Here is a 14,874-nt window from a genome sequence, read left to right on the forward strand (position 1 = left end):
CCATTTCACTAAGATGTGTTGATCTCACAAAGCCAATATTATTCTAGAAATCTGTAGAAGCTTGGAAGTATATAATATTAGAAGTGAGTTTGTCATCTATTATCAAATTAGAGATACATTTATGAATGAATAACAGACGTTTAGCCAATGCTAACCTTTTAAAGCACAGTTTCACATTATGAATATAATATACTGAGTTATACTGATCACCATGCCATGATAATATGATTGGTTGTGTTAAGTTTTGTGTTGCTGCTAATTATATTCTTTATAAATCTCATTTAAATAATACATTATGATAAATGTTAAAAAAGCTCTTAATATTTCACCAACTCAATAGACAGTTTTAATACACAAAGGATTAATTACAGTCCAGAGGACATAACTTGCCTTCCACTGAACAAGAACGGAGGTAGTGGTGCGTGGAATCACAGAGAGAATAACTGGTGGTTCACTGGGAACTGAAAAACAGAACTATAGATGAAGCAATTGAACAATGCGTCACAATTTTATACATCGCGTTGAATCATTCTAAAGATGACTGAAGATTAGGAGGGGATGATATCTCAATGTTTTATGTGAGGTGAAACTATGAAGATGCTCTTTTCCAAAGAGCCGTACAATTTTGTTATACTGAGGAACCAAGTTTTATAGCTGAGCTCAGTATCTCTTTCCAACCAATTCCCCAAATAGGAATATTGTGAATAAATGCTAGCCATATCAGTGTCAACTTCTGTCTGTTTATGCTGCAGTGAAATACTTTGGAACACTTCAATTGCTTTACTAAACTACTTTCTCCACTCTGCAGGCACCCTGCCTCTATTCCTGATGAAGGGCTTTTGCCCAAAATGTTGATTTTCCTGCTCCTTGGATGCTGCCTGACCTGCTGTGCTTTTCCAGCACCACTCTAATCTAGACTCTACTTAAATAATAGTCAGAGTTGGGTTCCTTCCCACCTATCTGCTCCACACTTCCCACCAACCTATCACAGTCACCTCCTACCTTCGCCCACCTATCGCCATCCCACCCACCTTTTCCCTAACCCCACTCACCACTCCCCTATTTTTCTATTTGCCCCCTTCTCCGTCCTCAGTCCTGAAGAAGGGCTATGCCCTAAATGTCAACTCTCTTGCTCCTTGGGTGCACCTGCTGTGCTTTTCCCAATGCCACACTTTATCAGCGATAAGTTAAGCATCCATTTAAACCAAAGAATGTAATAAGTAAATTGAACAAAGCAAAAAATAACACTAAAAATCATCCTTACCATCCTGCAGTGTTGTCACTGGCTCTGTTGGTACACTATAAACACTGTCTCCAATATCATTAGTCGCCATTATTCGTAACTGGTAGGAAGTGTAAGGCTTTAAGCTGGCAAATGACAGGAAATAATAAATATTTAAGGACATTATTTTCCTTTCTGAATTAGTTTACCATGCAGAAAATGTAATGAAAATTTTGAACCATTTTGGGAATTAAATAAAACTTCCAAACCCATGAAACCTTGTACAAAAGAATGACTGAGAGCATCTGCTTCTATAGTTAGGTGCAAGGATTAAATACAGAGTTAAGGGCACTGGTACCAGTAAAGCACACTACTAAGATCTTCTGAGGAAGGGTCACTTGACCTGAACATTAACTCTGACTTCTCTCCATAGATGAAAAAAAAACCTCGAAAGAACTGCAGAATGCTGTAACTCAGAAACAAAAACAGAAACTGCTGGAAAATATCAGCAGATCTGGCAGCATTTGTGGAGAGAAGTCAGAGTTCTGAAGAAGGGTTACTGGACCTGAAATGTTAACTCTGATTTCTCTCCACAAATGCTGCTAGACCTGCTGAGATTTCCCAACAATTTCTGTTTTTGTTTCAGATCTCCAGCATCCACAATCTTTCTTTATTTTAAGCTAAGATCTTGTTTGATAAAATAAATATAATTTTGGTGCAGCGACTTACTGGAATTGGGTGGACAGATAACTATGACTGAATCATATAAGGCAATCCCCAATTGACAAACATCTATAAGATCTTATACAGAGGTGGATTTATGTTAAAGATCTGACATGTCAATGTGTCCTCATACGTATGAGTGGCTATTTTGTATTGTCCTGCATTGTGTTCTGACTTGCGTACAAATTGACTCGTGAACGTACTCTAGAACAAAACCTATTCGCAACTTGGTGACTGCCCAGGTATAGATATGTGGATCCTTAGAAATAAAAATGCAAAGTATCTTTCCTCCAAAACAAAAAGGATTTTCCACATATCTCCAAAATAATGAGTTCAAAACCTCAAATTCACTTGGTTAATCAAGCCATAATTTAAATCAATTGAAAGACAGAGTAGAGAGGTTGAATGTTCTGCCCTCATTTATCATAAAAAGAATTTAAGAGCATCAAAGTAGAAGCACAAGCCATTGCAAAAGGCTTGTTGGGAACAATAATGAACCAATATGGAATAATATCCATAAACAGAAATTTCAAACCTTCTATAATATGTTGTAAATTTGTTAAGAGTTTATGCTAATAAACATTGCTCTAGAGCCAGCTTCAGAATGCCATAGCATGGGAATGCAAGGTAGTTGCTTGAAGAATGAGGATCAAATTAGAAAGTTTGCCCCTCATCTGAAGAAACTTGTTGGCAACTGCTGCTCCTGAAAAGATCCATCAAATTTCATATAATGTAATGTAATGAATTTATGTGCAATGTAAAAAGAGCTACTACCAAGATGGGAACTACAAAGTTCACGAAAGAGGAGAAATTTCAACAAGTCTTCCCACGTCCTCTGAATACCTATATTACATTTCTTCTCGTTGAGACTGAGCATATGACTCAGCGACTAAATGTGTTATTTGCATCTATCTTCATGTGTAGAGAAATTGGACAATATATAAAGACTTAGCGAGTTTTGAGAAGATTTGTAGCTCAGGTTGAGGTTTTGGATGTAGGTTTGCTCGCTGAGCTGAAAGGTTCATTTCCAGACATTTTGTTACCTTACTAGGTAAAATCTTCAGTGAACCTCATGTGAAGCAATGCTGAAAATTCCTGCTTTCTATTTATATGTTTGGGTTTCTTTGGGTTGGTGATGTTATTTCCTGTGGTGGTTATTTCCTGTGGTGAAGTCACTTCCAGTTCCTTTTCTCAGGGTGTGGTAGATGGAGTCTAACTCAATGTGTTTGTTGATAGAGTTCCGGTTGGAATGCCATATTTCTTGGAATTCTCACGTGTGTCTTTGTTTGGCTTGTCCTAGGATGGATATGTTGTCCCAGTCGAAGTGGTGTCCTTCCTCATCCGTATGTGAGGATACTAGTGAGAGAGGGTCTTGATATAAAGACATCAAATGGATGGATTTAAAAGGTTGACAGTGCACAAAGTTCATCTGGCTCAAATAGGACACCCTCTAAGTTGCTGAGGAAAATAAGATTGGAAATTGTGAAAACTCTGGTCACAACTTCCAATTAGTGCTGTATATGGGAGTGGAGTCAGAGCCCCGAACAAACACAATGTTACATTCCTGTTCAAAAACAAGGATAAAACCAACAACTACAGGGCAGTCATCCTAACACTGGAGATAATAAATCACTTAGAGACAATAGTGTATAGTAAATCAATTGGCAATTAATGAAATACGTGCTGATAAATGACAGCCAGCACGGATTTGAAGAATGGACTACTCATTTAATTTGATGGAGTTCCTTGATCAAGTAACAGGTGGTTGATAGGGTTATGTGATTGATCTTGTATGTATGGACTTTCAAAGGATATTTAACAAAGACTACCTTAAAAAAGTGTTCTCAAAATCCAAGCACTTGGGATTCGGGATGCAGTGAATGCTTTGATACACAACTGGTGCAGGAACAAAAAGGACACTGTGGTATGACAATAACTTCTCCAGTTTGGAGGAAAATAGGGAGTATGTACCCCTACTGTCGGTGTTGGAACCACAGCTCTATTTGATCAACATTAACAACATGGATTTAGGTACATCAAGTATTATTTCCAAATTTGGAAGTGACATGTAACTCAGAAATACAGTAATCAGTGAGACTAATAGCAATGAATTCCAGAGGACATAGACAGGCTAGTGAAATAAGCAAACACATGACAAATGAAATCTAACTATGGGTAAGTATTAAGTAAATAACTTTGGCAAAAAGAGTGGAGAATGGATACAAATTAAACAGTATAATTTTAAAGGGTGTGTAGGAACAGACAAACTCAAGGGTGTACAAGTCAGGGTAAAGCTGCATGTATGTGAACGTGTGCAATATAGTTAATAAGATTGCTGAGTTTCACAATGGTTGTCACATGGGATTATGACATTGTGGCTATAACAGAATAGAAGAGTAAGACTGAGCGTTAAATATTCCTGGTTACAAGGTATTCAGGAAAGGTAGGAAAGAAAATAAAGGCGGAGGGAAGGCAGCACTTGTTAAGGAGAGCATTGCAGTGCTATAGAAAGATGATGTCCCAGAATGTTCAAGGACAGAGTTGGAACTAAGGAACAGTGAGAAAGGTATAATTACATGCTGAGTGCAGTCTGTAGACCTCCAACTAATAGGAAGGATGTAGACATACAACACTGCAACAAATATAAATTTTGGTGGTGTAAGGAATAGCAAGGACAAGTATTCCTCGATTGCATTCAGGAAAATTTTATACAGTAGGTCAGTGTTAAGTCCAATTGTAAAAGATGGACTGCTAGACTTTGTTATTGGGAATGAGGTTGACCAAGTAGAACAATTGCAAATGAGACAGTATTTAGGGGACAGTGATCATAGTTTCATAAGGTCCAGGATGGAAAATGACATTTGTCAATCCAGAGTTAGAATAATAAATTGTCAGAGTTGACTTCAATGAGACAAGAATAGAACTGGCCTGGATTGTGGAGTCAAAGATTGATGGAAAACTGTAGCTCAACAATGGGCTACTTTCAAAGAGATCGTTCAGGCACAGATGTGGGAAGGGAAATATAGGCAGAGCTCCCTCAATAAAAATCAAAATAGATTAAGATAAACAAGAAAAAAACACGCTTTCCTCAGGTATTAAATAGAATTAAGAACGAAACTGAATATAGAAGGTTCAGAAGGGAACAAGAAACACAACTAAAAGTACCAAAGAAGGATTATGAAAAAATGGCTAGCAGCTCACAGAGGGAACCCTGAAGTTTTCCATAGGTACATTAACAGTAGATGTGTAGAAGTAGGATATTTACACATGGGAAATGATTGACATGTTACATTAATACTTTTCATTTGTCCTTACTTAGAAATGAATTATTGGTCAGACCATGGTGTCAGAGGAGGAAACCCAGTCACTAGAAGCATTTAAAACTGGTAAGGTTTTGGCCTTGGATAGGCAGTTGATTCTTAATATTGATAAGGTATGTGGTTTGGATGATATACATCAAAGGATACCAAAGGAAGTGAGACTGGAAATTGCGAGGCACTGGCAACAATGTTTCAATCTTCCCTGAATTTGGGAGTAGGACTAGAAAATGCAAATGTAACTGACTCGTTGAGAAAAGTTTACAAAGATAAGCCTGGCAATTATGGACCAGTGAGTATAACTTTGGTGTTGGGGAAATGTATTGAAAAAATTATTGGGATAGAATTCTGAGCTTCATGGAGCAATGTGTGTCAACTAAGGGAAGCCACCTTGAATTTTTTTAAGGGAAAATCATATTTAACTAACTTGCTAAAGGTCTTTGAAATGGTAACAAAGGGAGTTGATGAGGAAAATATTAAACTGTTGTACATGGAATGCCAAAAGATGTTTGGTAAAGTGTCTCACAACAGGCTTGTGAGAAAATTTATAGCTCGTTAATAAATGAGAAAATAGCAATGTGGGTATACAATTGGTTGAGGGATGGAAAACAGAGAGTAATGGCTAATGGGTAGATTTCAGATTGGAAGAAGGTTTGTAGTGTCGTTCTTCAGTGTCAGTTTTGGTACACTTGTTTTTCTTGATACATACTAATGATCTGGTTCTTGGTTTGCAGGGGGTAATTCCAAATTGGTAGATATTACCAAACTTGTTAGCATTGTAAACTGTGAGGAGTGAGGAGGCAATAATTATGGCAATGTTGCAGAACAATAATCCACAGACGGGAGGTAATATTCTGGGGAGTCTGATTCAAATCTCACCGCCGCAGATGGTGGAATTCTAGTTCAATAAAAATCTGGAATTAAAAGACTGATAATGACATGAAACCATTAGATTGTCATAAAAAAACTCATCCAGTTTACTAATGTCCTTTAGAGAAGGAAAACTGCCACCCATAACAGATCTGGTCTACACACGGCTCGGGTCTACAGCATGTGGTTGATTCTTAGAAGTAATATGAAACGCACAGCAAGCCACTCAGTTGCACCACTGTGAAAAAGGCACCGGAAACGATAATGGCAAACTTAGTCCTGTTGTCTCTGCAAAGTCCTCCCTATTAACATCTGAAGATTAGGCCAAAATTGGGAAAGCTAACTCACAGTCAATCAACAGACCCGGGTTCAATTCCCGCCTCAGGCGACTGACTGTGTGGAGTTTGCACATTCTCCCAGTGTCTGCGTGGGTTTCCTCTGGGTGCTCCAGTTTCCTCCCACAGTCCAAAGATGTGCAGGTCAGGTGAATTGGCCATGCTAAATTGCCCGTAGTGTTAGGTAAGGGGTAAATGTAGGGGTATGGGTGGGTTGTGCAGGTCGGTGTGGACTTGTTGGGCCGAAGGGCCTGTTTCCACACTGTAATGTAATCTACAAAAAAATCTAAAAAAACAGCCTAACATACTCCTACTCAAGAAGCATGCCTGATACACAATGCTCCAGACAGCACATTCACTACCGCTGGGTACAGTCTGTCTTACAGTAGAACAGACTCAGCAGAAGTGGTAGCACAGTGGTGTACAGTTGGGAAATCAGTGTTCCTGGTTGTCAATATCAACTCTGCACTCCATTACATCTAATAGCATCAGGTCAAACCTGGGAAAGGAAACCTCTAGCTGATTAATCAGAACCACTCCCTGCCTCCTAGCACCTGATGAATCAGTACCTTCCACGTTCAACACAATTGGAAAAACATCAGAGTGGTAGGAGGGTGGACTGGCTCTGCATCGCCACTGCTGACTGATCTGGTTGAGTCCTAAAGAATATAGCTGTTAGATTGGCAAATGTTAAGAAATCAACAAGAGGGAAAAACATACTTGATCTCATCCTCTCAAATATGCCTGGAGATGCATCTGTCCATGTTAGGATTGGTAAGAGAGATCATTGCACAGTCCTTATGGAGATGAAGTCCTATCTTCCCATTGGGAATACCTTCCATTGTGTTGTGTGGCACTATCACTATGCGAAATCAGATGGACTTAAACAGGTCTAGACGGGACATTCGTGAGGTAGTATGAGCCGTCAATAGGAACAGAATTGTATTCAAACACAATCTGTAACCTTACGGCCTGGCATATCTCCTGGTCTACCATTACTACCAGAGTCACCCCTGGTTTAATGAAGTGTGCAGCAGGGCACGCCGAGAGCAGGACCAGACATTTCTAAAATGGTCAATCTGACGAAGCTAGAGCATAGGTCTATTTGCATGCCAAACAACATAAGCTGCAATTGATATACAGCCAAATGATTCCACAACCAATGGATCAAATCTAGGTTCTACAAGTCCTGCCACATCCCATTGTGAATGGTGGTGGACAATTAAGCAGCTCAGCTGAGGTCTGAGAATGGATGCAGGAGTGAAAAACTTCAGTTATGAAGTTAGATTAGAAAAGTTGAGACTGTTTTCCTCAGAGAAGAGAAGGCTAAGAGGATATTTGAAAGCAGTTTTCAATATTATGAGGGAGCTGTACAGTGAAAAAGGGGAGAAACTGTTCCCTCTCATATGAGGATCGTCAATGGGTGAGCAAAGATAGGAGGTAACTACCAAAGGAAATAAATGTGATATGAAGAAAATACTTTCTCACACAGTGTGTAGTTAAGAATATATTGTCTGGGAAGGTGGTGGAGACAGGCTCAACTGAAGCATTCAAGGAGGCATTGGATAATTGTTTATTTGAAAACAATATTCATGGTATGGGGAAAAGCAGGAGAATGGTACTAAGTCATATTGCTCCTTAGCAGCGCTGATGCAGACACAATGGACAAATGGCCTCCTTCTGTAATGTAACAATTCTGTGATTCTGTGACAGATTTGAAGATGGCAGGATAAGTTGAGAAGGCTGTAAATGGTACTTGAGTTCAAAAGCAAGGAAGTTACTTGAAGTCTTCAAAAAATACTGGTTAGCCCCAGATGAAATATTGTGACTAACGGGTATCACTATTTGGGAAGAATGCCAAGGCCTGAGAGATGGAGCAAGATTTCATATTTCTGATGCGATTCTAATAAAGCTTTATTGATGTGGGAAGATAAGAGAAGCTGGCATTGTTGTCCTTATCAAAGGGAAAAATATGGGGAACTAAAAATACAGATGTTCTAAGTCATTGAGGATATTGATAAAGTAAAACAGTTCAAAACCATCAGTAATTGCAGAAAGTAACCTGAGTGTGCAGATTTAAGGTACCATTACTCTCAAAAAGAAACTAACAGTGACATAAGCAAATAAAATTATACAGCATGTTGCTATGAACTGCTATGCACTGCCTGAAAGAGTTGTGGAAGCAAATTCAGCAATAGAATATCTATGATTCTCCACTATGTTGGAGACAGAAGGTTGTTGAGAAAAGCTTTAGGAGTCACCTTAGGGAACTGCTCTAGGTAACAAACAAAAGAAGTAATAAGTGTCTTGGTGTTGAAGATTCCTGACATAATCTTTCACCAACCAAGCACAGACTTCACCGCTGGAATATTCAAGCAGACCATAATGCCACAATGGTTTTGTGTATCAGTTAAAAAACCTAACTGATATTATATATGACATTGATTCTTTGCTTTGGTTCTAGGTTAGTGTATTGCTGAATTTTGTATTGATAAGATAAAACTTTATAAGATAAAACTGCCTTCATCTGAAACCACAGATCCAATTTAAAGGAAGAACATGAAGTACAAAAATTTATCAAATCAATCCTTTTACAGAACATGAATGTTTCCTCTAGCAAGTAGTTGCCCAACCAGTTTCCCAAGTGGGGAAGTCATCCGATATCTTGTCTGCTATTGGATCTATTGAAGTTATTAAGCCAATTAATGGTCAGTAAGGGGGCTCATGCCATATCTGCAACTATTTTACCCAAGGCTGGGGCAGGTAGCCCAGCAGCTTTCATGACACAGGCTGCTGTGAGTAAGGAGGTGGAGCTGGTTTGGGGGAAAAGCTCCTTTGGGGGTGGTCCCCTGTACTCATGGGGAAACACACCTTCCCAAGGTCATATCTCCACTTTAAAGCACAAGCCACCTCTAAAACATCTCCACCCCCCCACCAAAAAATATGCTCTCAGTGTGGTTTCTCAGCCAGGCTTATCAAAACCTGGATTTATCTTTACCAATGAACTCTATCATTTATTTTCCTCAGGGATTGTCTGTTGGCTTCGATCAGGAATTATGAAACGTTATCTTTCAAAATATTTCACCTCCAGTTTTTGATTGTCACCTATGTATTTTCAATATTTTCTATTTTGATTTCAGATTTTCAGGAAACCTGATGCTCTTTCAATTAATTTATTCACAGGCATAAAACCAGCTTTGTCTTAATTTGATAAACCATAATATGCAGAATTTCAAACTAAATTGACTGCACACATTACCGGTCTATAACATATGACGTAGCATCATGACTAATTGAAGAGGTGTGTGTCTGCCAAGTCATGTTAGGTAGTTCCTTTGTTTGCACCGTGAAGTAGCGGATTGGTGATGACCCATCACTCCCTGGTTTCCATTGCAACAGCAAACTTCGACCTCGAATTTCAGACTGAGGTACTGACAGATTGATGGCTGGTTGTGGGCGGTCTATAAAACAAAAGATAGTTTCAAAATTATTCTGTCCTGTAACCATCCCAAAACACTCTGGATTTCACTGAACATGAACAAAACAAAATTAAACGAAAACTGGGCAAAATTAGAGATCCTGATGCAGGGTTTTTGCCTGAAACGTCGATTTTCCTGCTCTTCGGATGCTGTCTGACCTGCTGTGTTTTTCCACCACCACTCTAATCTTGACTCTGATCTCCAGCATCTGCAGTCCTCACTTTTGCCTAAAATCAGAGATCCGTTTTCTAGCACCACTATGTTGAATAACTACAGAATCACAAAAATGAGGTGATCCAACAACACCAGACTTATTTGACAAAATATTTCATAGAACATACAACAAAACAGCACACTACAGGCCCCTTTGGCCCTTGATGTTGTGCCAACCTTTTATCGTACTCTAAGATCAAACTAACCTACCTACCCTTCATTTTACTATCATCCATGTGCTTATCCAAAAGTCACTTAAATGTCCCTGACATATCTAACTGTACGAGGTAAAAACAGGGAGCACGAGGTGGCTTCCGTAATTACACCGGCACCATTCCCCACCTCTTCCTCCGCTACATTGATGACTGCATTGGCGCCACCTCGTGCTCCCGCGAGGAGGTTGAGCAATTCATCAACTTCACCAACACATTCCACCCTGACCTTAAATTTACCTGGACCATCTCTGACACCTCCCTCCCCTTCCTGGACCTCTCCATCTCCATCAGTGACGACCGACTTGACACTGACATCTTCTACAAACCCACCGACTCCCACAGCTACCTGGATTACACCTCTTCCCACCCTACCTCTTGCAAAAATGCCATCCCGTATTCCCAATTCCTCCGCCTCCGCCGTATCTGCTCCCAGGAGGAGCGGTTCCACCATAGAACACACCAGATGGCCTCCTTCTTTAGAGACCGCAATTTCCCTTCCCATGTGGTTAAAGATGCCCTCCAACGCATCTCATCCACATCCCGCACCTCCGCCCTCAGACCCAACCCCTCCAACCGCAACAAGGACAGAACGCCCCTGGTGCTCACCTTCCACCCTACCAACCTTCGTATAAACCAAATCATCCGCCGACATTTCCGCCACCTCCAAACAGACCCCACCACCAGGGATATATTTCCCTCCCCACCCCTCTCCGCCTTCCACAAAGACCGTTCCCTCCGTGACTACCTGGTCAGGTCCACGCCCTCCTACGACCCACCCTCCCATCCTGGCACTTTCCCCTGCCACCGCAGGAACTGTAAAACCTGTGCCCACACCTCCTCCCTCACCTCTATCCAAGGCCCCAAAGGAGCTTTCCACATCCATCAAAGTTTTACCTGCACATCCACTAATATCATCTATTGTATCCGTTGCTCCCGATGCGGTCTCCTCTACATTGGGGAGACTGGGCGCCTCCTAGCAGAGCGCTTTAGGGAACATCTCCGAGACACCCGCACCAATCAACCAAATCGCCCAGTGGCTCAACATTTCAACTCCCCCTCCCACTCTGCCGAGGATATGGAGGTGCTGGGCCTCCTCCACCGCCGCTCCCTCACCACCAGACGCCTGGAGGAAGAACGCCTCATCTTCCGCCTCGGAACACTTCAACCCCAGGGCATCAATGTGGATTTCAACAGTTTCCTCATTTCCCCTTCCCCTTCCCCCACCTCATCCTAGCTTCTAACCTCCAGAAACTCGATCCCCTGACCTGTCCGGACTTGTCCGACCTGCCCAGCTCCTTTTCCACCTATCCACTCCACCCTCTCCTCCCTGACCTATCACCTTCATCTCCTTCCCCACTGACCTATTGTACTCTATGCCACTCTCTCCCCACCCCCACCCTCCTCTAGCTTATCTCTCCACGCTTCAGGCTCTCTGCCTTTATTCCTGATGAAGGGCTTTTGCCCGAAACGTCGATTTTGCCTGTCCTCGGATGCTGCCTGAATTGCTGTGCTCTTCCAGCACCACTGATCCGATATCTAACTGTACTACCACTGCTGGCAGAGCATAGCACCCACCACTCTGTGTAAAGAACAGACCTCTGACATCTCCCCCTAAACCTTCCTCCAATCACCTTAACACTATGCCCTGTCGTGACAGCCATTTCCGCCCTGGAGAAAAAGTCTCTGGCTATCCACTCTATCTGTACACCTCTATCAAGTCACCTCTCATCCTTCTTCGCTCCAATGAAGAAAAGTCCGAACTCCCTCAACGTTTCTTCATAAGATAAATTCTCCAGTCCAGGCAGCTTCCTGGTAAATCTTCTTTGCACCCTTTCTAAAGCTTCCACATCCTTCCTGTAATAAGGCTGAACTGAACACAGTATTCCACGTGTGGTCTAACCACAGCTTTACAGAGCTGCAGAATAGTGTCACAGCTCCTAAACTTAATCCCCCAGTTAATGAAGGCCAACACACTATATGCCTTCTTAACATCTCGTGGTAACTTTGAGGAATCTATGGACATGGACCCCAAGATCCCTCTGGTCCTCTACACTGCCAAGAATCCTGCCTTTAACTCTATACTCTGCATTCAAATTCGACCTTCCAAAATGAATTCACTCCACACTTTTCCAGGATGAACTCCATCGACCACTTCTCAGCATAGCTCTGCATCTTGTCAATGTCTTGTTGTAACCTACACGTTGGCTCAGTGGTTAGCACTGCTGCCTCACAGCACCAGGATCCCAGGTTTGATTCCAACCTCAGGTGACTGTCTGTGTGGAGTTTGCACATTCTCCCCGTGTCTGCGTGGTTTCCTCCGGGTGCTCCGGTTTCCTCCCACAGTCCAAAAATGTGCCGGTCAGGTGAATTGGCCAGGTTAAATTGCCCTTAGTGTTAGGTGCATTAGTCAGATGGAAATGTGTCTGGGTGGGTTACTCTTCGGAGGGTCAGTGTGGACTTGTTGGGCCGAAGGGCCTGTTTTCACACTGTAGGGAATCTAATCTAATCTAATCTAACACCTTGCTAAAATCCATATGCACCACATCCACTGCTCCATCTTCATCATTGTGTTTTGTCACATCCTCAAAGAATTCAATAAGGTTTTTGAGGCATGACCTGCCCCTCACAAAGCCATGCTATCTCTAATCAAGATATGTTTTTCCAAATAAGCATAAATCTCGTCTCTCAGAACCCTTTGTAATATGCAATATCCCTGTATCCTTTGATGTCATTAGTTTCTAGAAATCTATCAGTGTCTTTCTTGAACATACACAATGACTAAATCTCTCCAGTATTTTAGGGTCGAGCTTTCCAAATATTCATCACATTCTGAGTGAAGCATTTCTTTCTCATCTCATTCCACAATACCTTGTCCATTATTCTAGGACTGTGGTCCCTGACTCTGGACTCCCATTAGCCATGTTAAATATTTTATACATCCATGTTTAATCCTTTAAAAATTTGCCATTTTCAATGAGTTCACTTCTCTGGAAAATACAGATCTAGTCTCAGTCTCTCCAAATAGGATCATTCCAGAAATTAGTCTGGTCTCCACTACACACTATCAAGAGTGTTATATTCCTTCTTAATATTCCTTCTTGGATAAAGGATCAAAACTACACAAAATGTTTATACAATTCAAGCAAGACATTGTTACTGTTGCATATAAACTTTTTGACAGTAAAGACCAAAGTACTATTGCCTTTCCAAATTACTTGTTGCACCTGCTTCTTAGTTTTCAGAGACTTCTGAACAAAGACATCCAGATAAAGGCAAATTACTGCAGGTGCTGGAATCTGAAACCAAAAGATAAAATGCTGGAAAATCTCAGCAGGTCTGGCAGCATCTGTAAGGAGAGAAAAGAGCTGACGTTTCGAGTCTAACTGACCCTTTGTCATCCAGATGCTTTTGAACATCACCACTTTCCAACCTTTCACTGTTTAATAAATATTCTGCACCTCTGTTCTACCTTACAAGGTGGACAACCTTGCACTTATTCACTTTATACTCTGCTATGTTCTTGCTGGCTCACTCAGCCTGTCCAAAGGCTCTTAAAACCCCCTTTTCATCATCCTCACAACATACTTTTCCACCTAATTATGTATCATCCACAAATTTGGAAAAAACAGGAAAATAGCATTCAGTTAGAAGATCAGCTATGAGCTGAAATGGCAGAGCAGTCTTGATGGCTGAATGACCTATTCCTACCCTTTTGTTTTAAAACCCATTGATAAAGAATGGGTTAATAATCTCATTGCATCTAGTAGACAAAATAAATCTTCCACATAGATCAACAGCATAAGTTAATAATAACTAATATTTTAATTTACAATTTTTAAAAATATATATTCAGAATCCCTATACATAATATTAAAATATTCATTGTTTTAATTAGCTTATAGTAGTTTAAGTGGTGTTAGCCAAACTTTCTTTTTACCTGCCTGAAAAATCAGCTACTGAATATCTGGTTATATATGCATCAATGCCTTGGTACTGGTAGAGTTGAATTGATATTATTTAATCACAATTAAAACAGCTTATTGTAAAAAGCCTCCAATGATCTACCAGAAGTGATGTGGAGGGTTACTCTAGCTCATCCAGTCAGAACCTGTCTTCACTATCCCCACTTCACCACCCTGCCCCTGACACCCCCTTTATCTGCAGCTCTCTCTACACCCACCCCCACTCCTGAAGGGTTACACCCAAGACATCAACTTCTCCACCTTGTGATGCTGCCTGGCTTGCTGTGTTCTTCCAATCTCCTGCCTGTCTTCCTAGTTCATGTCCTGCAAGCTGTGAAGTATTGTTTCCGGAATATTTAAGCGCTTTGGTTCTCTCAGTCTTTTAATAATCTGTTGAATTCTAGTCAAATTTCTGGTCTGGAAGTTTCACAAGCTACATTTTTTTCCACTGTGGTAACTTATTCCCTTAAATAAAAGTAAAATACTGCAGTTGCTGAAGATCTGAACTAAACACTTTCAGTGTTTGGGAAAGAAAAAG

The 14,874-nt window shown here is 40.9% G+C and overlaps 1 protein-coding gene across 3 annotated transcripts in view; it reads right to left on the reverse strand.

Moving 5' to 3' along the window:
• Positions 1-14,874, reverse strand: part of sdk1a (sidekick cell adhesion molecule 1a) — a 932,616-nt gene that overhangs the window by 109,106 nt on the left and 808,636 nt on the right. For all 3 annotated transcript variants that reach the window (XM_043711904.2, XM_043711902.2, XM_043711903.2), the window contains 3 exons: positions 9,727-9,928; positions 1,265-1,368; positions 391-461 (listed from right to left, as the gene is read on the reverse strand). In XM_043711904.2, the coding sequence (XP_043567839.2) occupies positions 391-461; positions 1,265-1,368; positions 9,727-9,928 (377 nt within the window). The remainder of the gene's footprint in view (positions 1-390; positions 462-1,264; positions 1,369-9,726; positions 9,929-14,874) is intronic.

Source organism: Chiloscyllium plagiosum, unplaced genomic scaffold, assembly GCF_037043375.1.
Source record: "Chiloscyllium plagiosum isolate Xiang-an unplaced genomic scaffold, Cpla_swu_hap1 HiC_scaffold_20, whole genome shotgun sequence".
Lineage (NCBI taxonomy): Eukaryota > Metazoa > Chordata > Chondrichthyes > Orectolobiformes > Hemiscylliidae > Chiloscyllium > Chiloscyllium plagiosum.